This window comes from Mya arenaria, chromosome 5 (genome assembly GCF_026914265.1).
Source record: "Mya arenaria isolate MELC-2E11 chromosome 5, ASM2691426v1".
NCBI lineage: Eukaryota > Metazoa > Mollusca > Bivalvia > Myida > Myidae > Mya > Mya arenaria.
Window position 1 is genome coordinate 204834 of NC_069126.1, and position 27344 is coordinate 232177.

The window sequence follows — 27344 nt, forward strand, 5'->3', positions numbered from 1 at the left end:
GTGTACGAAGGTACTCATGCGATTGCATTAATGAAAAATAAAATAGTACTGCATTATCAAATTCAATTGTGATACTAACTTAGAGCATCGTAATCCGATGCCTCTGTTGTCTTGGATAAATCCTCGTACGTCAGGGCTGCTCTACATCCGGGGCTGTCTGTTCCAGATCTATTAAATTAGACAAACACGTGTGCCCACTGTATGTTCATGCAGGTCAATTATGCGTTGTAAGTTTCATAATGGAAAATTGTTTCATGGATTTTCAGATTTTGAATTAATATGTTATTTAATGAATCGTTCCAACTTTTTGTTGCGACCTTGATATTTTCATATATTACTGATTGGTCAATATGTTTCCAGAAGTATTTACAAATCAAAGCATTTCAATACGAAAGCTAGGAAAAATATAACCATGGACAATTTATTAAGGTATTATTCGATTGGCTGCTGAACATTCGATGTCAAACTCATCACAGGTATTATGAGTACTCCTGTAATAGTTACATAGATATTCTAGTTTCAGGTTTCATACTTTATTGAGTCAATCAAAATAATGGTATCTATATTAAGAATGTTTGTCGTAGTCAACCTCATACACATATATGTAAATTAAGCTATTCGGATTGCGTGCTTTAAATAACGGACATGTTTTAGCCAATATATGTTTTACAACATGTTAATGTCTTGTAATGTAGTACGCTGTCAAAACATGTTGAAGAAGAATATTTTGCAAATAAGTTCACTGTCAAAACATGCTGAAGAAGAACAGTAAGCAAATAAGTTCACTGTCATACATGCTGAAGAAAAACGGTTTAAAATAAGTTCACTGTCAATACATGTTGAAGAAAAACGGTTTGAAAATAAGTTCACTATCAATATATGCTGAAGAAAAACGGTTTATAAATAAGTTCACTGTCAAAACATGCTGAAGAAGAACGGTTTGAATATAAGTTCACTTTCAACACATGTTGAAGAAAAACGGTTTGAAAATAAGTTCACTATCAATATATGCTGAAGAAAAACAGCCTAAAAATAAGTTCACTTTCAATACATGCTAAAGAAGAACGGTTTGCAAATTAGTTCACTGTCAATACATGCTGAAGAAGAACGGTTTATAATTTAGATCACTGTCAATAAATGCTGAAGAAAAACGGTTTGTAAATTAGTTCACTGTCATTACATGCTACAAAAAAAAACGGTTTGCAAATTAGTTTACTGTCAATACATGCTGAAAAAAACAGTTTGCAAATGTTTTCATTGTCAATGCATGTTGAAGAAGAACGAATTGTAAATTAGTTCACTGACAAAACATGCTGAAAAAACAACAGTTTGCAAATTAGTACACTGTCAATACATGCTGAAAAAAACAGTTTGCAAATAAGTTCATTGTTAATACATAGGAAGAAGAACGGTTTGTAAATTAGTTCACTGACAAAACATGCTGGAAAAAACAGTTTGCAAATAAGATCACTGTCAATACATGCTGAAGAGGAACGGTTTGCAAATTAGTTCACTGACAATACATGCTGAAGAAAAACAGTTTGCAAATAAGATCACTGTCAATATATGCTGAAGAGGAACTGTTTGCAAATTAGTTCACTGTCAATATGTGATGAAATGGGAAACCAACGAATTGGTTTTAGAAAAAAGTCTTCACTGAATAGCAACCACTTACACGGATTGTCCATCTGGATTAGCTGAAATCAAGAATCTGGTTGAAAAACAATATCAAATGTTGACACATGTATTCATTATAACTTGACGTTGACCTAATGGCATTTAACGCAATCCCATGATAGGCCTCCATGAACTTTTCCAATATATCAAGGTGGTTCACAATATGTAAACTCTCACTAAATTTATTATGGACTATAGGTGGTTTGACCCCGCTAGCACACCCGCTCGCTGGCCTTTCCGAACAACTACGAACAATATTCTAAAGCCAGGTTTCACTTTGTGAAAAGCTGGTTCAAAATGTATTTAACAATATGCTAAATATTATTTAAAAAAAAATGTTTAGCTAAAATGCTGAAGCAAACCCGTTATAGTTTAACAATATCCCTCAGCCTAAAAGTGGCACATTTCATAGTACAGCTGGTATATTGCAAACCCATTATAGTTTAACAATATCCCTCAGCCTAAAAGTGGCACATTTCATAGTACAGCTGGTATATTGCAAACTCATTATAGTTTAACAATATCCCTCAGCCTAAAAGTGGCACATTTCATAGTACAGCTGGTATATTGCAAACCCATTATAGTTTAACAATATCCCTCAGCCTAAAAGTGGCACATTTCATAGTACAGCTGGTATATTGCAAACAGTTATTCTGTCAAACTGTTGTCAAGGAAACGCTATATATGGCTTTAGTATACCTCACGTAACTTTGCCGTGTTAAATTCTCATAAAACCATCATGGGCAATGCAAATTCATATTGCCACACACTGACAGTTCGGTTTTGAACAGTTCCAATCATACTGCCACATAGCACGCGCGTTTAAAATTGCACTTTTTTGGTTGTCTTAAGTCTTAGGTGGAAAGCACTTAATAAAATGTGTCGTTAATATTCCGTTGTTTGCAATTGTTTGTGTTGACCTTTTTCGACTTCTATCTATTGTTACAAAAATAGTTACAGAATTAAGTTATTAATCTTGAAAATTGTGTAATTGTGAAATACTTTTTGTTATTGTGTTCGGTGTGATACCAAAAATATGGCATTTCTACCAGTGTGACAGTACATATTGTCAAAATTCGGGTAAATACTGTTACCCTCGGCTTCGCATTTTATGTATCCCCTATAATTAAATTATTTATCCCCTATAATTAAAAATCAGACCATGGTAAAAAGGGGTACCCGGAAAGAACAACAGTTGTATTGCCATTATTTTTGCTGAACCATCATACTATAGTTATACAAACCTCATTTAATTTGAGTTAAATGAATTTAACAGTCAACTGTTAGTTACTGAGGGACAAAAATGTGCAACTTATATTTATAAAGGGCCAATAGCAATTAAGATACAACGCCGCTTAAACGTGTTAACTTAGTCAATGTGCATGATAATTGCTTTGCTGGTATGTGCATGCAATAACATACCATCTTCGTCATCGTCCGTCCCGTCCGTGTTAGGGTTACCCAACGATTGTAGGTTACTGAAAATAACAAACACCTGCATAACAGTTTACGTTCATTCTGTTTAAGTATACATATTATAATAATAATATACATATAATTATAATGTTATGTACAATTTTGCCATGATGAAGAAAAACATTAATGATCGAGTAAAAAGTGGTTGCTAGTTCGTAATATTGTGTCACACGCTTCTCCAAAAATAAATTTGTCAGAGTGATTCGATGTTACAAGAAATTTAAGATGCATGTTAAGTTGGGTATCTGTGTTGCATTGTTTGTCGCTTTGTCAATTATTGCTCTGTCCCTTGGCCAAATTAAAGTTAGGCATATAGAACATGTAATGTTGTTTACATTGATATAAAAATGTATATTATATATTTGAGTCATAACCCTTTCAAAAGCTGTTATTCTTTATGGGTTGTGTAAGTCTGCAAGTTAAGTTGTACATTAGTCAGAAACAGCAAAATGCGGCCGTTTTATTTCTTGTATTCTTAAGCTTTGAAGAAAGTCAAAGGGCAAGATACTGTGTGACATCAATCACTCTTATAGTTAGAAAGAAAAGTTCGCTTCACAAATCAAAGATAATCAAATGCGAGTGCAACGGCACACAACTCAAGGAAGAGTAGGCAAATCTCCCGAACGATATACCAGGTAACACTACTCCTCATTGTTGAAATGTGAAACCCGCTCTATAATTGTTGAAGAGGCTCGCTGCTTAGAAGACCACAAGGTCGTTACCCAAAGGATATTCGTAAAAGTAATGTGTAACAAATACCAGATTGATAAGTTTAAAACTGTAGTAACTTGGTATACACATGTACAAATATAAAATTGAGTGGCCAGGTATGTTTAATTCCAGACAGGTGGCCTTGCTGGTAGTAACAAGACAACGTATTGATCTATATATCAAACGTCAAAGCAACCAACAACACATTAAGCAATGTAAATGCTGTCGCGTTGTGGTCTAGTAGTATGGCGACGAAAAATCAGCAATCCAGCAACCCGGTCGGGATCAATACCGGCTGCGACGGCTTACATGTTAATGAGATTGTTCTTTAAATATTTCCGTGGACATGTCTATTTCTTTTTATACACACACAAATATAAATATATTCCGCTTGTTCAAACATTTAAACGAATAACACATATATTGAAGTTTTTGTGACAACTGCACATTACGAACTCAACGTTTTTATGTGGTATGTTATATGTAAGGTATTGCATCACTATGACCGCTGGTAATGTCACCATAAGAAATGTAAGGCAATAACGTTATCTTACCCTACAGGTTCACTTTGAAACTGAGAGACGACTCACGCATACAGAAAATCAAATTGTTACCTTTTAGTTGAGGGCATAAAGCAAGCTACTAGTTCCCCCTTATTGATTTTAAACCAATAGCAAAATACTTACTGGTGCATAGTTAATCGGTCCATATCTGCTGTAGTTTTCCCTGAAACGATTTAAGATTATGTTTGTCACTTTTTACTGAAAATGTACCGTCTGTTTAAAGTTCAGGAAAACGGTTTAGACAAATCTTAATTAAAGACATGGACCTTTCTTGAAAAGTCAGCTGTATATTCCAAATACAATTATTCGCTGATATGCATTCAAATGCTTTGAAACATAAACGAGAAAAATAGAGGTTTAGTAATACAGTATCTGAAACAAATATGTCATGAGGTTTATTATTTATGTTTTCTAGTGGTTGATAATAAGCGCAAAAGGTACATACTTACCTTTTAATCTTTTTTTGATTACCACTATTATAACAACGACCGCAAAGACTACACATACAACGATAACTAACACTGATATAAGCACCACAGGTGGTCTGCCTGTAAGCAAATAATAGCACGATTGCATCATATTATTTGATATCGGTCAACTGAGCAGTAGCTATTAAACAGTGAGCCTTAAACAGCGTCATCCAAAGCCTTCGATTATTCAATATCACATTTTTAAAATATAAAAAAAACTGGATAATGCAATATTGACATACCGTAAATCAAATAATAATATTAAACAGTCATATAAAGTCAATATTGCAAAACAATTCCTTGAATTTAATGGCGGAAAACATATCAAAATCTAATATCAAGTTATTTAAGCACATTAAGCATGATTAGATTTCAAATAAAACATTTAGAGCTTATGTTTGAAAGATGTCTATGGTTAACTTCTGTTTAACCGCAAAACTGATACTGCGCCGATATGTTGCGTCAATGTCTGGCAATTTAAAAAAAAATCCGTCAATTATTTCAAAATAATTAAATATGTTGTTATTTTGTCGATACTTATTTAGTTATTGACAAAGGAAACATAGACAAAGTTAGGGAAATGTAATTTATTATATAGTTTTAGTTCCTTAAACTGTTTTGCTTATAGCCTTTTACCCGTGTAAGTTTGGAAGACAGTGTGTGCGTTTGCCCTGAAACGAGCATAAGCTTACGGGTTAAAATATAACAGGTTATGTTGTGTCTTGAATGTTCTTACTGTAAGATGGAAGGGACCCTTGGTAAATTGAATATTAATAAGATCACCACACGTGCGTACTTGTCGGCTATATGAACACATTGAAAAAAATCATATAGATTAATCGGTAGCTGTAACTATACGATAACAACAAAAATGAAGCTATTTATATAAATATATCTATTGTATCTGCTCACTTTTACAATCTATTTAAATGAAGTTTTCGGCATTTACATTCATTGTCGTCTCGCGGCAATTTTCTATCGGTCAGATTTCAAACGCATTTGTTTCTGTACATGAAATAACAACCCGAATGCATAACATATTGTTTTTTTGTTTACAACACTTTGGACACACAATCCGCTTTATTGCCGTTGTCCGTTTAACGTTTCGTTGATCTTAGTTTAACGTGAGCCCGAGCGTAAGCATTAACTGTAAGTAAATTTAATATACAGGAAAGGCACACATGAATCGTGCATATTGTTTTCAAATGACCCTGTAATGTGGAACGCAGTACTCACCGCTTTCCGGGGTTTTCAATGTGCTAGCTGTTATAGCCTCTGATGCATTTGATCTACCAATGTCATTTGTGGAATAGACTCTTATCTCGTACATTGTCGCTGGATTTAATCCAACTATAGTGTAATTGATTTGTCCAGCGATGCCTCTTTCCTCCCTCCAAACAGACGCTCCAACTTCCCTGTATTCTATGTAAAACGTTTGGGGCAGACCTCCATCAAATCCGGGTGTCCATTCAATATGTATCGTGTCAACTGTGGCCTTTTGGAAGTGTTGCAGACTGGAAGGAGAATGCGGATGCTCTAAAAAGAAAAGTATATATCTTAAATAAAGTCATAATGTTATCATTTTTTAAAACCTCATTGAAACAATAACAAACATGACTTCTGTACACACATTATCAAATATTTAGGACAGGTTATATACTTAAACTATTTGATGAAATGCGGTTTTAATTGCCCGCCGTAACCATTTGCGCCACCACATACCTTTTAAAGTTGCATGGTCACAGATATCTTCGGGAAAAACATCCAACATGTTATTTTCTGGCATTTATGTTCCATGATTGGTAAGTTTTTGAAGTGGCAATTATTAATATGATTGTGATGAATGAACGTCCTAAATTCATGACATAACAAATACTTAATAAAAGCCCTAGCAGCTGCAAAGATTTGGCGTTAAATGTACACTCGTTTTTAGCATGTTGTTTTGTTGGTAATTTTCTCCACCATTAACAGTTTGTCTTTCAATAGATTTCTTGCAACTGAAATATGTAACTTATTGAAGGCGTATCGAACGATTATCGAAATAAAAGGAAAATATTTCTGGAGTGAAATATAGTATGACAACTTCGAACGTAAAAAAATATTCGTTAATTACCTTGCGCCTGCAGTCTAAACGATTCTGTATAATTTCCAAGTTCGTTGTTGACATGTACGCGGTAATAACCGAAATCGTCTTCCTTTACGGAACTAAAGGATAATTGAGTTTGAAGTCCGTCTTCAGAAATCAGTATGTCAATATCTGTGTCATTACGAACGATAACCCACGTGTTCCGATCTGAAACATTTTTTTCCCAAATAATGTCCGCCACTCGTGGCCGTGGGAAAGCTACTAGCTTTAGAGTGAATACTGCAGGCACTCCGGTAGATCTTGTTATGCTCTGGTTTCTTGGGGCCAACGACGATGCACGAGGAGCACCTGGGTAAAAATATATTTTATTTCCATGGAACTAGTTTCGGACGTGTATCTACCCTGTGCCGTCGTGCAAATAAATGTATGATAATCCTCCTTTTAGATTTTTTGGGAATTTGTGTAATCCTCTCTCCCGTTATATAACTTATTATCTGATTGGTATACTCCGGCCCACAAAATATAAATATTGTTTTCCCTAGGGAAAAAAACACGGATGTAAGGGGCTATTTTTATGACCGTTTTAACACATTCTTGGTGTTCTATAAAATTAGTATTTGGTACCTGTTATTCAACTAAAAGCTGTACATTTATGCGAAAAGCTACAGAAACAAGCTCAGCAGCAAAACCCTTTAAACATAAACCCGGTTTAATGGCACTGGGTAAACGCCAAAGACGTAGAACATAAAAACAAAAAATCACAAACAAGAAAAATGGGAGAACAGCATAAAACTCCACAAACAGCACAGTGCATTCATATTATATATAGAACAATGGGTATGTTAATCAAGGATTGTTAGGTACCGCCTTGGAACGGTCAGTAAAATGTAAATTTACTGGGGGTTTAAACCAGTTTTAGTGCACAAACCTCACTCTTATCCCAACAATCCTAAATAAAAAAAAACGCAAAAGGTAAATCTTATCAAAGTATGCATTAACTTGAAGAAACTGAACAATAAAACAAATAATAATAAACTTATAAACCCGAAGTACTTCTATGATTAGAGATCCCAACTCTATCTGCAGACTGAGGAATACAATTCAGAGCACATAATGCAAAAACTTATTTCTACTTTTGTATGAATTCTAATACACCTGTGTTTCAGATAAGTTCGGACATAAATATTACGTTTCTGCTCATATCGGTCACATACGCAGTCTTGTCTTTGTTTTGAATTTATGTGAAAGGTTCTGTTTGCTCTCAGTCACATTTTATAACAAACTGCAACGGGAACATCATTCAAATAATAATTTTGCAGCGCTATTAGTGATATAAAAATGTATATGTATTTATCAAAGTAACATGCAACGACGCGCAGTACTTTAAAAAAGAAGAAACAAAGACAAAACCCAACAATATAAAATATCAAAAGTATTGTTGCTTAGAGAGTTCAAAGTAGTGCCAAAGGGCATAGTACTCACATCTTACGAATAGCGTCAAGGACCTAATATCAGCTTCAGTATTGTGTGCATTTTGTGTTGTGCAATGGTAAGTACCTTCGTCCTCACATACACTTTTGCTGATCGTGAATTCCAAATCGTTTGTGTGACTGGCAGTCTTTAAATCTTGGGTTTCCTTTAACATCGATATATTTGATAAGGGATTACTCTGAACTTGGCAATAAAATATGACTTGCGTGTTTTCATCTACTTCAATGTTTTGCCCGTGATTAAAATTCGATACTGTAAAATTCGTCACTTCTGCCTCATCTGAAATTCAATCAAGATACATACAACTCTTATATTTCAGTATTGCTGTGTATTCATAGTTAAGGTGTATGCTATTTTGATAGGAACAAGGTTTATAAGCCAGACATTAACCGTGTATATAAGTCACTAGTGGTGATCGTCACTGTTGGCATTAACTCAGGCAGCATTACTGTATAGCCGTCTAATTCTACTCCATTGGTTATGCGTATTCCTTCTACCAGCAATAAACCAGATAAGCGTAGCAATTAGGTAGCTCCCGAAGACCCTAGGTAATTGTATTGTTTGTTTCTTTGGTACGATTGCACGATTGCCTGATTAATGCTTGAAAATTCTTGGAAAGTTGTGATATTTGTAAATGTAAATGTGATAATTATCATTTCTTTTAGGGGGATGCATGCATGTGCTACTTTGGTATTTGTACGTTGAAAGGACATTGACGATACGATACAAACATGTGTAACTGATAAGTTAATGTCTAATACCAATAATTTAAGTTTACTTTAAATTTTGCATATTTTTTTTCCATCTTTCTGATAAATGCCCCCATGGTTTTCAATCTTTAAATGCCGCAACACCTAGTATTTGACCGGGCAAAACGACATACGACTAAAACTAAAACAGTAATCATACGCACGCCATCCGAGAAGCACATACTAGTACAACGCACATGTGTTGCATTAATGTCTTGTTCATTTTCAATAAAGTTATATTTCTATTCACTCGGCTTTTTTTACTTCCTGCCAATATTTAGAGATATTTACAAAGACAATTAGAAAACAAATAACTCTGCTTTATTTCAATTATCTTACAGTCGTACCTCTTGCTATACTTTACTTTTTAATACAATTCAAATATTCAAATCGAACTGTTTTGAATAAGGGACCTGAAAATTTCTTTGCAAAACAGTCCTTAAAGAAAGGGGAAACATATTGATTAAACATAAGTACTACTAACATTGTACATCGATGTTTACTGTGTTGCTACTGTTGCCAACGGTTGCGTTACATCCTGTAGGTCTCATGAGGTTTGAAGCTGTACATGTGTAGTTCCCACCCTGTTTTCGATCAATATTGTCGATGCTCAGTGTCTGCTCCATTGAGATAGGGGTCATATCAGACATTTTCTCCCATTTAAACTCGGTCTTGTTCGGAACACCATCAGTTACCTGACAAACCACAGAAACATTGCCTCGCTCAAGTACCACGACGTTTGTCAGCGGATTTACCATAGGAGGCACTAAAAGTGAAAATGAAAGTAGCTAGTCATTACTAACTCGTAATTGACTTACATGTTCTTTTGTCTTAACGAAATAATATAAAATAAAAAAGAATATTTTCGCTTTCATCGAAATGCTGAAATATGTGTTTCAAATTGCAGTTTCAAAGTATGTGTCTTTTATTTAAAAACACACAAACTATTTTGGTTTATTAGATTGAAAACATCACTTTTTGTATAAGCGTTATGAATATACAGAGGAAACTGTTTTTGTTTTTTCTATGTAAGATCACATTATATTTCAACAAGTGAGCATCAAAATCTGCATAAGTTTTATTTTTATCATATTTGCGAGAACATTTGCCAAATTGAAAGCCAGCCTTACGCCATTTGGAAATGATTTCAAAATAATATCCAAGCCATGTGCACGTTGACGTTTTTGTTGAAAATGAGATTTGGTATTAATTTCAAAAACATGTGAAATAACTTCCAAGATTATCTTCAATGTGGTCATAGTACTACTTGATTTAAGTGGATAGAGAAATGAGTTATTTCCTTCCTAATTTATTAAACTCTATAATATAATCAAAAAGGATAGGCATGTGTATCACCATGTAGAGTAGATATATTTCAGACGTTTAGCTAGAAACCGTACTGAGAACTTCAAGATGAAAGTGCTTTGAGCTATTTGTGCCAATAGGTCCACCGAATGTGATATCCATGATATTCTCTGCCTTGCACGTGTATGTTCCTTGATGAGACGTTTGTGCATTTGGTATCCACATCACGTTGCTTTGTTTCGATTGGTGTCTTGACCAACTGTAGGTCGGGGCGGGCCTACTCGAGGCGCTACAGGTCACATTTACCGGTTGTCCCTGTATGACCTTAATTGACGTGTTCACAGTAATTGGCTCGCCAAGGCAGGATGGAAAGCTGAGGTCAGGCGTTCCTGGTGGATCTGAAAAAGCAAACGTTTGCCAAATTTGAACGAATAACGAAGTTCAGTTATATTAATAACTGCAACAAATAGTTGCAGATGCTATTTTAATCGTTTAGAATTATGGTATTATGCACCAATTTTATAAGTATTCTATCCGATTGTCCACATCATTGTTTGTAATAAGGAAAATCAATGACATTTGCTATTAATTTTTTAAAATGTGCTAGTATACGGACAAATTAACCTTTTCTTTAGCCTCTGTTAACAGTAAACTTTCACAGCTGAGATATGTGAGTGTCAATTTTAACGGTGATTCTTGTTCATATGGTCATTGATACATGTTTATAACATAATCGTGCCGACTGAGTAGAAGCTCTCTAGGGTTGTTATAACATACCGATACGTTTGGAAATACATTCTTAGTTCCGAGCACACAAAAGGCAATGCAATCACAATAACTTTCTATAGTTAACTTAATGGTTAAAATCTTACTTTCATTCGAATAATGATTTCTTCACTTTATCAACCAGGAGATCACTATTACTAAAGATATAATAAATGGCCATTAACATTTTATCACATATTTTCGAATTGGCTTGGCTAAACACTGAACGGTAACTATCACATACACACTAATACACTTACGGGGTGACCGTGTGGAGACCAACGCTCACTTCCATCGACAAGTGTGATGGGGATACAAACGTAATTAAATCAGAGTTGTGGGTCTTGCACCTAGTGTTGAATTTTATTGGGTTGCAGTCAAGGTAAATGTTTGAGAGCGTTGACGAAGCCGTCTTCGAAACGAACGAGCTAACAAATAATAACTACATTCGAGATAGGAGAACAATATTACCAAATTAATGTATTTTGCAACAACAAACCATTACCACCTCTGTATCAGCATCTTACTATCGTTGCTGTCAAAGAACACTTTCAATAAAAGAAACTTTTTATAATTTGATGTATCTATATATGTTTTGCTTCCTTGGGATCTCTCTATTCCAGTCTATATTTATTGAGTATGTAATATTAACATTGTCCTTGTTTTCTATAGAGTAAATCTTATACTCCCTTTTCACGAACCGGTCGACGTTATTGCGGTGCTCTGTTTGGACAAGTATAATGTATTATGACGAATGGCAAACGGCGTTCCACATATCGGTCATTTCTTTTCACTAACACTCATGCCAATAATACATATTTCTCATTACCTTAACATTCGATAATCTAAGCTTTAATATATCTAAAGCAATTTAAATGTAAACAAAATATACTTCACATAAGGATTGATTCGTGTGTTTCATGGGTTTATGCATTTTGCAAATTCTCTTAAGCACTAAGGCACTATCCGGATTTTCGAATGCCAGCCCTTGCGTTATCGCCATATGAATTCATACAACATACGACGCTTAATCTTATTGAACATATGCCAGCTATTTCACGTATGTACTTACATAATACGCTGATGACATATATCTGATGGATTAAACATTAAAAAGGGTATTAAAATAAACGTCGTTTAACTTAATATTGCGTACATATTTCACTTACATAAAACGTTGACCTTAAGAACTGATGAGTTGTATCCCGGTACTGTTCCGTATTCCGTCGTAACCATAATGTTGCGAACAATGCACGTTTTGTTTTCGTCAACTGTAGGCTTAAACTTCAACCTCCTGTTGTTTCCATTCCAAGTATAGGAAGGAGGTGGATTGGCAGAGGACTCACATATTACGGTGGTAACTTTGCCCCGAATGACGTTCAGTGTGTTGTCTGGTATAATTGCTCCCGCTCGGCCTCCGAAGTGAAAAGAAGGTGTACTCGGTGGGTCTACATTATACAAACAATTTGGTTTGGATAAAAAATAATGTGTTTTCTTTATTACAGTATGTCACTATGTTAACTCTCAAGAAGTTCTTATTTATGATCAAATTATGGTGTAAATTCGATCGATATAAACAATTTAAGTATACAGTAGTGTTTGTTGATATATATGTATCAATTTAAACATGAAGTGGACTGGCACAGCAAGTCGACTACTTTGGTTTTATGTTTTAAAACAAATAAATGTCCGAATGATATGATGGGGTTTATAATCAGAATAATACTGAGTCAATAAATATATTACATACAGGGAGAAGTTGAATTGTAGAAGTGTATGGATCTGCGAATGCATATACAATATAAACAGTTCTTTAATGATTTTCAGGGTATCAATTCTAAATAGGAACCTGACGCTTAACATGATTTCAAATTTGAATGGCCAATTTTTGAAGAACTTGCATTTTCAAAGTAAATTGCCGACACACCAAATGTTGTAGCTGTGCTGATGTCATTGTTGTCGTTGATGTTGTTGCTGTTGTTGTTTTTGTTTATCTTGTTGTCATTGTTGTTGCTGTCGTCGTTGTATATTTTATTGTTTTTGTTATGTTGTTTGCGTTGTTGTTTATAATAATTAATGCCAGAGTGGGCATAGTAAATGCTGAACAAGGTAGGTGTTACTAATAAATACATATGACCGTTCATGTTTACTGTATATTGACGGTGAAATTCGGATTATCTATAATTTAGGAGTATATATGAAGGGTTCTTACACAAGATCTTGATGTTCAGAATTGATGAGTTGTTACCGAACACTGTTTCGTTCCTAGTAGTAACCATACTGTTGCGCACAGTGCACGTTCTTTGTTCGTCATCCGTCGGCGTAAACGTCCATGTCCTGTTGTTTCCATTCCAAGTGTAGACTGGGATTGGATTGGCTGTTGACTCGCAGGTGACGGTGGTAATGTTTCCGCGAATAACGGACAAAGAGTTGCCTCGTATATTTGCTCCGGTTCGGCCTCCGAAGTGGAAAGTAGGAATAGTTGGTGCAACTGTCGAAGTAATTAGTGGTTAATGGAATATGACTTTTCGAAAGTAAAAACTATTGTTTGTTACATATATTTGATCGATTTAAAATGAGAAGGGTATTAAAACAAAAGTCGTTTCACTAAATATTGCGTACATATTTCACTTACATAAAACGTTGACCTTAAGAACTGATGAGTTGTATCCCGACACTGTTCCGTATCCCGTCGTAACCATACTGTTGCGAACACAGCACTCTTTGTTTTCATCAACTGTAGGCGTAAACGTCAACGTGTTGTTGTTTCCATTCCAAGTATAGGTAGGAGGTGGATTGGCAGAGGACTCACATATCACGGTGATAACTTTGCCCCGAATGACGGTCAGTGTGTTGTCTGGTATTATTTCTCCAGCTCGGCCTCCGAAGTGAAAAGAAGGTGTACTCGGTGGGTCTACATTATACAAGCATTTTGGTTTAAATCAAAGGTAATTTGTCTTCATTATTACAATATGTAACTAAGTATAATTTCAGAAGATTTTATTTATGATCAAATGATAGTGTTAACTCGATCAATGTTAACAATTTAAGTATAGAGTAGTGTTTGTTAAAAAACATGTATTAATTTAAACATGAAGTGGCCTGGCACAGCAAGTCGACCATTTTCATTTGATGTTTTTTAAAAAAAAGAAAATCCAAATGACATTATGGGCTTTATAATCAAAATAATACTGATCCAATGAATATATTACATACAGGGAGATGTTCAATTGAAGAAATGTATGGACCTGCGAACGCATATGCAATGTAAACAGTTCCTTAATGATTTTCAGGATATCATTCTTATTTTTTTATGGAACCTGACACTTAAAATAAATTCAAATTGGAATGACCAATTTTTTGAGAACTTTTGGTTTCAAAATAAATTGTCTATGCCAAATGTTGTAGCTGGATTAATGGCATTGTTGCTATTGTTGTTGCTGCTGTCATCGTTGTATTTTATTATTTTTTTTTGTTGTTATGTTGTTGGCGTGTTATTGATAATAATTAATGCCAGAGTGGGCATAATTAAAGCTGAACAAGGTTATTGTTTTTTTATTTGTGCGTATGACCGTTCATGTTTACTGTATATTGACGGTGAAATTCGGATTATCTATATTTTAAGAATATACATATAAAGGGTTCTTACACAATATCTTGATATTCAGAACTGATGAGTTGTTACCGGGCACTGCTTTGTTTCCAGTAGTAACCATACTGTTGCGCACCGTGCATGTTCTATTTTCGTCATCTGTCGGCGTAAACGTCCACGTCCTGTTGTTTCCATTCCAAGTGTAGACTGGCATTGGATTGGCTGTGGACTTGCATGTGATGGTGGTTATGTTTCCCCGAATAACCGACAAAGAGTTTCCTGATATATTTGCTCCGGTTCGGCCTCCGAAGTGGAAAGTAGGAAAAGTTGGTGCAACTGTCGAAGTAATTAGTGGTTAATTGAATATGAATTTTCGAACGCAAAAATAATTGTTTAATACATATATCTGATAGATTAAAAATGAGAAGGGGATTAAAACAAAAGTCGTTTCACTAAATATTGCGTACATATTTCACTTACATAAAACATTGACCTTAAGAACTGATGAGTTGTATCCCGACACTGTTCCGTATCCCGTCGTAACCATACTGTTGCGAACACAGCACTCTTTGTTTTCATCAACTGTAGGCGTAAACGTCAGCGTATTGTTATTTCCATTCCAAGTATAGGTAGGAGGTGGTTTGGCAGAGGACTCACATATCACGGTGGTAACTTTGCCCCGAATGACGGTCAGTGTGTTGTCTGGTATTATTTTTCCAAATCGGCCTCCGAAGTGAAAAGAAGGTGTACTCGGTGGGTCTACATTATACAAGCATTTTGGTTTAAATCAAAGGTAATTTGTCTTCATTATTACAATATGTAACTAAGTATAATTTCAGAAGATCTTATTTATGATCAAATGATAGTGTTAACTCGATCAATGTTAACAATTTAAGTATAGAGTAGTGTTTGTTAAAAACATGCATTAATTTAAACATGAAGTGGCCTGGCACAGCAAGTCGACCATTTTCATTTGATGTTTTTAAAAAAAAAAGAAAATCCAAATGACATTATGGGCTTTATAATCAAAATAATACTGATCCAACAAATATATTACATACAGGGAGATGTTCAATTGAAGAAGTGTATGGACCTGCGAATGCATATGCAATGTAAACAGTTCCTTAATGATTTTCAGGATATCATTCCCATTTTTTTATGGAACCTGACGTTTAAAATAAATTCAAATTGGAATGACCAATTTTTTGAGAACTTGCATTTTCAAAGTAAATTGCCGACACACCAAATGTTGTAGCTGTGCTGATGTCATTGTTGTCGTTGATGTTGTTGCTGTTGTTGTTTTTGTTTATCTTGTTGTCATTGTTGTTGCTGTCGTCGTTGTATATTTTATTGTTTTTGTTATGTTGTTTGCGTTGTTGTTTATAATAATTAATGCCAGAGTGGGCATAGTAAATGCTGAACAAGGTAGGTGTTACTAATAAATACATATGACCGTTCATGTTTACTGTATATTGACGGTGAAATTCGGATTATCTATAAATTAGGAGTATATATGAAGGGTTCTTACACAAGATCTTGATGTTCAGAATTGATGAGTTGTTACCGAACACTGTTTCGTTCCTAGTAGTAACCATACTGTTGCGCACAGTGCACGTTCTTTTTTCGTCATCCGTCGGCGTAAACGTCCATGTCCTGTTGTTTCCATTCCAAGTGTAGACTGGGATTGGATTGGCTGTTGACTCGCAGGTGACGGTGGTAATGTTTCCGCGAATAACGGACAAAGAGTTGCCTCGTATATTTGCTCCGGTTCGGCCTCCGAAGTGGAAAGTAGGAATAGTTGGTGCAACTGTCGAAGTAATTAGTGGTTAATGGAATATGACTTTTCGAAAGTAAAAACTATTGTTTGTTACATATATTTGATCGATTTAAAATGAGAAGGGTATTAAAACAAAAGTCGTTTCACTAAATATTGCGTACATATTTCACTTACATAAAACGTTGACCTTAAGAACTGATGAGTTGTATCCCGACACTGTTCCGTATCCCGTCGTAACCATACTGTTGCGAACACAGCACTCTTTGTTTTCATCAACTGTAGGCGTAAACGTCAACGTGTTGTTGTTTCCATTCCAAGTATAGGTAGGAGGTGGATTGGCAGAGGACTCACATATCACGGTGGTAACTTTGCCCCGAATGACGGTCAGTGTGTTGTCTGGTATTATTTCTCCAGCTCGGCCTCCGAAGTGAAAAGAAGGTGTACTCGGTGGGTCTACATTATACAAGCATTTTGGTTTAAATCAAAGGTAATTTGTCTTCATTATTACAATATGTAACTAAGTATAATTTCAGAAGATTTTATTTATGATCAAATGATAGTGTTAACTCGATAAATGTTAACAATTTAAGTATAGAGTAGTGTTTGTTAAAAAACATGTATTAATTTAAACATGAAGTGGCCTGGCACAGCAAGTCGACCATTTTCATTTGATGTTTTTAAAAAAAAAGAAAATCCAAATGACATTATGGGCTTTATAATCAAAATAATACTGATCCAATGAATATATTACATACAGGGAGATGTTCAATTGAAGAAATGTATGGACCTGCGAACGCATATGCAATGTAAACAGTTCCTTGATGATTTTCAGGATATCATTCTTATTTTTTTATGGAACCTGACGTTTAAAATAAATTCAAATTGGAATGACCAATTTTTTGAGAACTTTTGGTTTCAAAATAAATTGTCTATGCCAAATGTTGTAGCTGGATTAATGGCATTGTTGTTATTGTTGTTGCTGCTGTCATCGTTGTATTTTATTATTATTTTTTTGTTGTTATGTTGTTGGCGTGTTATTGATAATAATTAATGCCAGAGTGGGCATAATTAAAGCTGAACAAGGTTATTGTTTTTTTATTTGTGCGTATGACCGTTCATGTTTACTGTATATTGACGGTGAAATTCGGATTATCTATATTTTAAGAATATACATATAAAGGGTTCTTACACAATATCTTGATGTTCAGAACTGATGAGTTGTTACCGGGCACTGCTTTGTTTCCAGTAGTAACCATACTGTTGCGCACCGTGCATGTTCTATTTTCGTCATCTGTCGGCGTAAACGTCCACGTCCTGTTGTTTCCATTCCAAGTGTAGACTGGCATTGGATTGGCTGTGGACTTGCATGTGATGGTGGTTATGTTTCCCCGAATAACCGACAAAGAGTTTCCTGATATATTTGCTCCGGTTCGGCCTCCGAAGTGGAAAGTAGGAAAAGTTGGTGCAACTGTCGAAGTAATTAGTGGTTAATTGAATATGAATTTTCGAACGCAAAAATAATTGTTTAATACATATATCTGATCGATTAAAAATGAGAAGGGGATTAAAACAAAAGTCGTTTCACTAAATATTGCGTACATATTTCACTTACATAAAACATTGACCTTAAGAACTGATGAGTTGTATCCCGACACTGTTCCGTATCCCGTCGTAACCATACTGTTGCGAACACAGCACTCTTTGTTTTCATCAACTGTAGGCGTAAACGTCAGCGTATTGTTATTTCCATTCCAAGTATAGGTAGGAGGTGGTTTGGCAGAGGACTCACATATCACGGTGGTAACTTTGCCCCGAATGACGGTCAGTGTGTTGTCTGGTATTATTTTTCCAAATCGGCCTCCGAAGTGAAAAGAAGGTGTACTCGGTGGGTCTACATTATACAAGCATTTTGGTTTAAATCAAAGGTAATTTGTCTTCATTATTACAATATGTAACTAAGTATAATTTCAGAAGATCTTATTTATGATCAAATGATAGTGTTAACTCGATAAATGTTAACAATTTAAGTATAGAGTAGTGTTTGTTAAAAACATGCATTAATTTAAACATGAAGTGGCCTGGCACAGCAAGTCGACCATTTTCATTTGATGTTTTTAAAAAAAAAGAAAATCCAAATGACATTATGGGCTTTATAATCAAAATAATACTGATCCAACAAATATATTACATACAGGGAGATGTTCAATTGAAGAAGTGTATGGACCTGCGAACGCATATGCAATGTAAACAGTTCCTTAATGATTTTCAGGATATCATTCCCATTTTTTTATGGAACCTGACGTTTAAAATAAATTCAAATTGGAATGACCAATTTTTTGAGAACTTTTGGTTTCAAAATAAATTGTCAATGACAAATGTTGTAGCTGGGTTGATGGCATTGTTGTTATTGTTGTTGTTGCTGTCATCGTTGTATATTTTATTGTTGTTGTTATGTTGCTAGCGTGTTATTGATAATAATAATGAGTCAGAATTCGTCAATATGTTGTCTGGTATTATTGCTCCGGTCATTCCTCCGAGGTGAAAAATAGGTGTTCTCGGTGGGACTAAAGTATACAACCATTTTGGTCTGAATCGTGGAGAGTTATGTTTATTTTTTTGTACAAATGTTTGTGTCAAATGAATCGACTTGAACCAATTTCTTAAAACTTAATATATACGTAACTATACGTAACTTGCAAAAAAAATGGAGCCTACATATCGAGGGAGCAAAAAAGTATATTTTTAAATATTACTGCTCGGGCCAGACACAACTGATGTATTGTATCTCGCGTTTCATTTTCCTACATTTGGCCATGGAACCAATATACTCGTGCTAACAAAATTGCCCCTCCGGTTTTTTTGTGTTTTGGACACGTGTATATGTTAATCGAAAAATAGATGGAATATTATGCCAAAAGTTTGTGTTGAAAGCAAATTATACATAATGATACAGTTTTTATTTCTCACATATAATAGAAATATACGCATTCAATACCACCCTTATTAACAATATTATGCTGCGTTATTTCGTAAGTAACCAAAGAAATGTCTTGGCCTTTTAAAGGAAATATTGTAAAAAAATATGTATGAGTTAAAAGTTGATAATGTCCAAGTATCAGCTGAAATAGGTGTGAGATTAATTTATTTGTTTCGAAATTTTAGCACTTCATTCTTATAGCAAATATACATGTGTATGTGTCTCAAAGAAAGGATAAACATGAAATAAAGTAGTTAATGTAGTTAAATCAATCATAAATATATATGTAGACTTAATTGCCGGGGAATTAAAAAATCCAAAAAAAATCCTTCATTTATACTGTTGACGCTATAACAAAACCTGCTGCTGTCTGCTGCTAAAACGTGTCTCCGTTGGAGAATTCTGTTGTTTTTCTTTTTTTGGTATGAAGCGAAACTTTACACAGGTCACTCTCAATATGTGGTTCCTTTGTGCACATTGTTACGGTTGAAATACATGTCCAGAGCCAAACTGACCTCCGATGTGCTCTTACTCCTATAGACATACTTTGAGTGGCTACCTCCGCTGTATATTCATTGTCACGGATATACATGTATTTCTTCATGCGTATTACTGCTCTTTTATATGTATATTTTCCATGCCATGAAACGATAGATCATGATTGTCCTTAAACTGATAAACTTTTCGTGGTTTCACTAGACCGCGGGATCTTACGTTCTCACATAATTAAACCAGAAATCGCAATTCAATTAAACATAACAGAATGTGATGGAACAGAAAGTAACGCAAGTGTACGTATAGAAGCGGTTATTTGAAATAACCTATGGCACAAGTACAGTCACGACCAAATTAAAGCCAAACAATAAAGTTTCGAAAAAAAGATTGCATGACATTAAAAAAAAATCCTGAAGTTGTCTAGCCTACAAAAATTCCCGTAACTAACCTTTCAATATTTCATGTAAATAACCTAATTTAAAAAGGCAAAAATGTAACAAAACTGTAAATAACTTAACGTTGGTAGTTTATCAGGTTTACTTTACAGAAAATCAAAATTCATTCATCTCTTTTCACTCGCACTATACTTACTGACTAAATATACTGTCAAATTGCATGAATCCCACCCACCGACAGCCAATCACAACCCAAAACAGGACCATGAATACCATGCTAAATATATTTTGTATACGTATCTTGCATATCTCCCCGCCCAGATTATCAAAACAATGGGTCCAATTTCTGCTACCATTCCTATAATGAATCAGACTCGCATGTGTCCTACAAAGCTTATACATTAATATATTCCCAGCTGCGGCAAATACTGAACCAATCTCCTGATAATATCCAGCTATTGCTTAATTTCAAATGAAAAGGAAGAATTCTCATACAATGTGAAATGAAGAAATAATTCAGCAAAATAATTCAGTTAGTTTTTAATGCAATATGTACTGCAGATTTACAGCACAAAACCGCGAAGTTGAAACTATTAATTAATTAAATAATTAATGTGTAGTGTGGATTATGGGACCTAAAGGTAAATACATTAAAAACAATCTAAAATATTAATATTCGAAAAAAGGAGAAAAACTACGTACACTTTCAACATAGATAACACAAATCTAGAAATAGTCAAATCATTTAAATATTTGGGTATAACGTCGTTCAAGAATTGAAACGAGCATAATACAGATAGAAAAACAGCCCATTTATGCTTCATACAATTTGTTTATTGTTTACAATCAACTAAACCTAAATATCACAGACAAGGTGTATATTTTGACAGTCTCATTGTATCAATCATGAAGTACGGATCAAAATTCATATCATCCAGCAATAGACATTGACTTAATTCAATGCAACTTTCTAAGAAAACTTCTAAACGTCAGAAAAAGCACCAATCTATCCGCGCTATACGGTGCATGAGGAAGGCACCTAATGATCATTGAACGAAAATTAAGAATGCTTAAATATTGGATAAGAATAGTAAAATCTAATAATACATCACTAAGAAGAAATACTTATGCAATATCAAGAAGTGACGTTGAATACAATAATACTTACAATGGACTGAATTGGGCACACAAGATAAGAACATATTAGACAAAAACTAAATGTCAGAGTTCAGGCAGAATCAAGATATACAAACCATTCTGATCCAAATATTAAAACAAAGAATAATCGATATCTATAAACAGTCATGTAATACAGGTATAAATAATTCAAACAGACAAGACACGTGTAGCTGGTTAAAAAAATGAACTTAAGCAAGAAAAATATCTAGATATTATACACACTTATAATTTTAGAAATGCCTTTTCACAATTTAGAGTGTCTTCACATGACCTTTAAATTGAAACAGGAAAACAACATAGCATCCCAAGAACAGATAAAATATGTATATTGCAAGACTAACGTCCTCGAAAATGGACATTATTTCCTTTTGGTAATGTCCAAAATATAATAATTTACGAAAAGATTACCTAAAACCATATTATTGCCATTTGCAAACAAAACAAAATATTATAACAGTTATGTCATCAGACAGCAGAATGTAAGACTGTAGAATGTAAGTAAATTTTAAGTTCATGCATTTTTATTACGATCAAGAACTTAATAACATTAAGAATAATTTGATTCCAAATAATTTACTTCTCTATTGACTATGTCTTTGCTCTTCACGATGATTTGTAGATGATTTGTTCTATATGTTCCAAGCAAACACCAAATGTTAGAATAACTTTGTATCAACGTTGGATTTACATCACGATGTCGGCGACCATAATCCAACATCGGGTTAACATCGTAGCCCCGATGTTACACCAACGTTATGGTCCGACATTATATTAACGATGGTTTTGGCCAGACCTGACGTATTCGTTCGTTTTTAAGCCGTAAATAGTGACTTCAATTATTTCTCTCAATGATTTTATAATGCGATCAAAGGTTTAAAAAGTTTATAAGATGAAATACATTTTTGATTATAAAATTATTATATCAATTATTATGGCAATTATCATCTTCCAATTGTATTATCAATATTGCATGTTTGATTTCTATTATTATTATCATTATTTTTTATTTCATTATTATTATTAATTATTATTATTATTATTATTATTATTATTATTATTACATGTATTATTAGTATTACTAATATTATTTAATTGATGAATTTAAAGAAACACATAAAGATAATAATATTTATTCTTTCTTTAGAAAAACAAGAACATAAATTCAGTTTTGTATTCATTAGAAATTTAAAATACAAGTCGTTTATCAAGGTTATCTAATAGTTTACTGACCAAGCTTTATCTGTACACATTGCCTGGGCGTATCAGCTAATCTCAGGTCAGACCGAACATTTCAGTTTTTATGCAGAGAATCGAGGCTCAATAGCCAATACGATCTGTGGATTTCAAATGTTCAGGCGTTTTTTTTTTTGGTGTAAACACAGCCATATAGGTTTGAAGATTTCTATTGTTTTGCTGGATATAATCAGTATCTCAATTGGTTTGAAGGTAAACACTTATTTCAAAATGTATCTTGAATTATATGCAATTCATTGTATTTGGTACATAATGAGTCATTTAAAAGGTTATGTTATAGATAAGTAAAATAATGCCTTTTCCTACACATTTCATGACACAAGTCAGATTGGACTGTGTTGAAAACATGGTCATAATTTTACAATGTATTTCGAAAGGGCGATGTTTGAATTGAGTGTATCATATTTAGCCCTATAATTGCACATGCATCAAACACATATTATCAACTTCAGAAACTGTAAGTGACAAGTCTGACAGTAAAATTAGGAGTTTTTATAAAAAAATATGTATATGTATGTTATTCTTTTTTAAAATACTTATAGATGGCTTTCCTATTTAATGGCGATGGAGATCATGTATAAACAAACAAGAGCTAAAAGTGACAATTGGAGCATAAAAGGCAGATCTTACCCACTGAAATGAAGCATATGGTGTGTTCAATGCCGTGTCGCGCATGTCTCCAAAAGTGTATGAGCTAAGAGTCAAAACAGTTTCCAGGAAAACAAATATGAGCATGTGAAATTGTGCTCTTAGGTTTCCTGTACTCGGCTAGGCCGAGTAAGTGCAAAGCTATGGCCTTCATGTGCGTAGCTAGGGCCTTGAAAAACTTGTAGGTTCGATGATTTTATGTGAGTTTGGGGACTTTTATATGCACATTACACACACTTAATTTTACTTGCAATGATTACAATAAAAACAATCAATACACCCTGCACTTTGTTTAAATAAACAGACTTGTTAAAATATAACAAATGTTGAGTTGTTCAAAGTTATTGAGTAGCAATGAGGTTTTAAATGCATTTCGGGGTTATTCGAATTTGGCCACTTTCAGAAAAGTTGTAGGCCCAGGCCTACAAGGCCTACAAGGCCTATATAGGTATGTAATAAAAAATGTGATGGTTTTAGTATCAATGATCTGGGGTTTTACTTGTTAATGTGTTGTTTTACCTATGTAATGCCTCAATTATCAATACAGAGAATGTCATGGTTTTGTTCAAATTTTGTATATATGGTCTAATTGTTATTCAGTAAAAATTCTAGTTACTTATACAATTGTTGTATACCTTAATTACTGTATTATTATTTTTTTTATGAAAATGTGTACTCGAGTACATGATACAAAACGTCCATTGTATTGTTCAAAGAAACATAAATTTCTGCTGACTCTTCAAGCCATAGAAAAAAATAAAGATTAAATGCAACATAATTTATTGTTTATGGTCCAGTTATTTCATATATTGATCATATTCAGATACTCTGAAAATACTAATTAATCGACCGAGTATTGGGTTAGCACAAGTATGTAGTACTAGTTATGGTCAAATAAACGTCGGGTAATGGTTGGAATATGGTTGGATTTACGTTGGGCTATGGTTGGATTATGGTTGTACCCCAACGTTGATCCAACGTTGTGGTATCAAATAAAAAAATCAAATCCAACCATAATTCAACGTTAATCCGATGTTGGGGTCCAGCGTTGGCACAACGTTGACCCAACACCAAAGGTTTACTGGGTTATGCCTCATGGCTAGGAATGTTGTAACAATTAATTATTTATGAATAAATGATATGCATGTATGTATGTATGTAATTACATAAAGCAAACTTTAAGTTAAGGTGGTCCGATAACCTAAATTTCATTGTACTTTTTTAACTTTTTAATTTCGTTCAGGGTTTAAGTCTCTGAAAGGATATGCCTTAATTAAATGCCAATATTTACATTGCTTTATGCATTTTAATAGAGATAAACAGCTGTCCATGTTTTAGCTGGTACTCTGATCAGACTAGCACGATGTCCATGGTTGAATAATGTCCAAATATCTGCGGTTCCTTCTCACACCGTTAAATTCCGAAAACATACTTATCGCATTATTGGTACCCAAAACACTTCAAATTGTCTAACGCACTTCATATAATTGGCAAACTACGCCTGAGTGGTCATACAGCATAAAATATGAAAAATATGAACAATCCTGGAATCTCTCAAAGGGGGATGAAAGCCTTACTTTCTTTAGTTAAATACAGCAAGGTAGATATTTCTTCAGTCAGATATTTTCCTTAACGATTTAGTTGGGCTGAAAAGCGAAACCATTAAAAAGACGTACTTGTAGTCTATGATATATGTAAAAGTTACTTACATAGAACTTTGACGTCGAATGACGACTCGCGTCTCCCCTGTTCAGTGCTTCTGTTTGTAAACTGCATGCTGTTTACTATGGTAAACGTTATCGTAGTCGCATTTTGAACGAGCAGGTCAAAACTTTGTCCAGAAGTTGGAGTGGATACTCCAGTTACAGACCACGAATATCTGGATGGCGGATTGCTATCACAGGAGCAGCTGATTGTAATAGTATTTCCGCGTATTGCAGATACGAGGTCTGATATGGCAGTCGATCCCACGCTGCAGTTCGGTGGATCCGGTGGATCTAAGATAATCAATATACCCAACTTAACAATACTACGCAAACCTAACAGGTATTTGGTTTTCATTTTTATTATGTGGCTGTAAATATTGTTTATTAAAAAGTATTACATTTCGTATCTAAAATTGATAATTAAACTAATTTGTGCAGGTATAAGATGACCAAAACATTTTCTCTTCATTTATTAATGGTAAAAAGAGTCGTAGTAAATAAATACACCAATACGCTATAAAAAAGAATACCCGTACATTGAACATCGACTGTAATATTTATGTCCTTTGTGAGGTTAACTGCCTGTTGATTTGATGGAATCAAGGAGTTCCTTGCTTGTATCCTAAAAATTCCAGCGTGTGTTCTGTTGATGCTGCGTATGAAGAGAGGATAAGATGGTCCATCCCCAGGGTGGGTCCAGGAAAAGCTTGGAGACGGATTTCCGTCGCTGCTACAGTCTAAGCGGAACTCCCAGCCTTCTTTTACTGCTACAGTTGAGGACAAAGCTAATCCACCATGTTTACAAACTGGTTCACTTGGTCCATCTGAAAGTTATTACACAGCTTATTAAAAGGCTTCACAACAAGTAATCAGTCATCGTCACAACAACATTCATACCGGACTTCATTTGATAAACGTGCTATACATATAGCGTAACGTCAGATGGTGCAGTTAAGATTGAAAGTTACCCATTGCTTAATTGTTAAACAATTGAAATAAACACAAAAAAATGGGAAATTACAATGTATATTGCCAGATATGTATTGGACCCGGTGATTCGACATCTGCAATCGCAATTGACAAAACAACCAACATTAATGTATGACGAAAAAGAATATATGAACGTTATTTTATTTTGCTGGTGTATTGTAAAACTCTACTCTAGGTTTTAAACGTTTGCATATGCCTTCTTTATTGCATAAGCTAATTTTTGCTTGCGAAAATGATGGTAAATTAGGTTTTGCCATTATTATAAAATCATAAAGTTTAAGAACGAAATAAACACGTGTTATAAATGTGTAACATAAACTGCGATGTGAAAAAAAGGAATTTATCATCTCAATCTATATAAAATAGCACATACTTCAGTTAAGTCCTTAAATTACTTTTCAATTTCCTTTTCCTTTTTTTAATTCACCATTAACAAAAATGATTGTTTGTATTTCTGACTGAATATTTAAAGATGATTGTTTTCTTTAATCTATAATTCAGGTTGATGTCCGTTACATATTACTTTTCTGATAAAAGTATTTCAACAGTGGTCTAGATATTTGGCTACCAATCATGATTATTAATAAGCCAACAGAAACAACTCACCGGTATGTGACTTCAAGCGGGCTTAAATGCACCCTTTTTAAGAAAAGTATGCTTATATTCCTAAAATTTTAAATCACACACATAACTCTCTAAGTTGTGCTTTGGTAATTTGGTAAAATAACGCTTTCTTGTGAAAACCCACTTATTACACTTAATACCTTAAAATGTTTGTTAAAGGGCTTATGTCTCCTGGATAAACTGTATTGATAAGTTTATTGACCAAGTTTAACCCTGTGCAATTTCCGAAATGATTACTTCGTGTAAAACACGGATTAAAAGCGCAGTGATCATCCCTCAATTGTTCTGCTGTTGCTTGTTTGTTTGTTTTTCAAAGAAAAATAAGTAGAGCCATTCTTTAATGTGGCAAGCGATGTTCATACCAAAACCATAACTTAGGTCTTAACTTAGGAAACCCTTTTTGGTGATCACATT

General features: G+C 34.1%; 1 protein-coding gene across 1 annotated transcript in view; it reads right to left on the bottom strand.

The window, feature by feature from the left end:
• Positions 1 to 27344, bottom strand: part of LOC128235179 (hemicentin-1-like) — a 52141-nt gene that overhangs the window by 1626 nt on the left and 23171 nt on the right. Inside the window, exons 5-25 of the mRNA XM_052949925.1 lie at positions 25853 to 26140; positions 25320 to 25607; positions 18275 to 18553; positions 17852 to 18130; positions 16837 to 17115; positions 16414 to 16692; positions 15366 to 15644; positions 14943 to 15221; positions 13929 to 14207; positions 13506 to 13784; positions 12463 to 12741; positions 10624 to 10926; positions 9708 to 9989; positions 8466 to 8753; positions 7011 to 7331; positions 6134 to 6433; positions 4877 to 4975; positions 4551 to 4590; positions 3100 to 3155; positions 1676 to 1697; positions 80 to 168 (exon numbers count right to left, since the gene is read on the bottom strand). Coding sequence (XP_052805885.1) covers positions 80 to 168; positions 1676 to 1697; positions 3100 to 3155; positions 4551 to 4590; positions 4877 to 4975; positions 6134 to 6433; positions 7011 to 7331; positions 8466 to 8753; positions 9708 to 9989; positions 10624 to 10926; positions 12463 to 12741; positions 13506 to 13784; positions 13929 to 14207; positions 14943 to 15221; positions 15366 to 15644; positions 16414 to 16692; positions 16837 to 17115; positions 17852 to 18130; positions 18275 to 18553; positions 25320 to 25607; positions 25853 to 26140 — 4887 coding nt within the window. The remainder of the gene's footprint in view (positions 1 to 79; positions 169 to 1675; positions 1698 to 3099; positions 3156 to 4550; positions 4591 to 4876; positions 4976 to 6133; positions 6434 to 7010; positions 7332 to 8465; positions 8754 to 9707; positions 9990 to 10623; positions 10927 to 12462; positions 12742 to 13505; positions 13785 to 13928; positions 14208 to 14942; positions 15222 to 15365; positions 15645 to 16413; positions 16693 to 16836; positions 17116 to 17851; positions 18131 to 18274; positions 18554 to 25319; positions 25608 to 25852; positions 26141 to 27344) is intronic.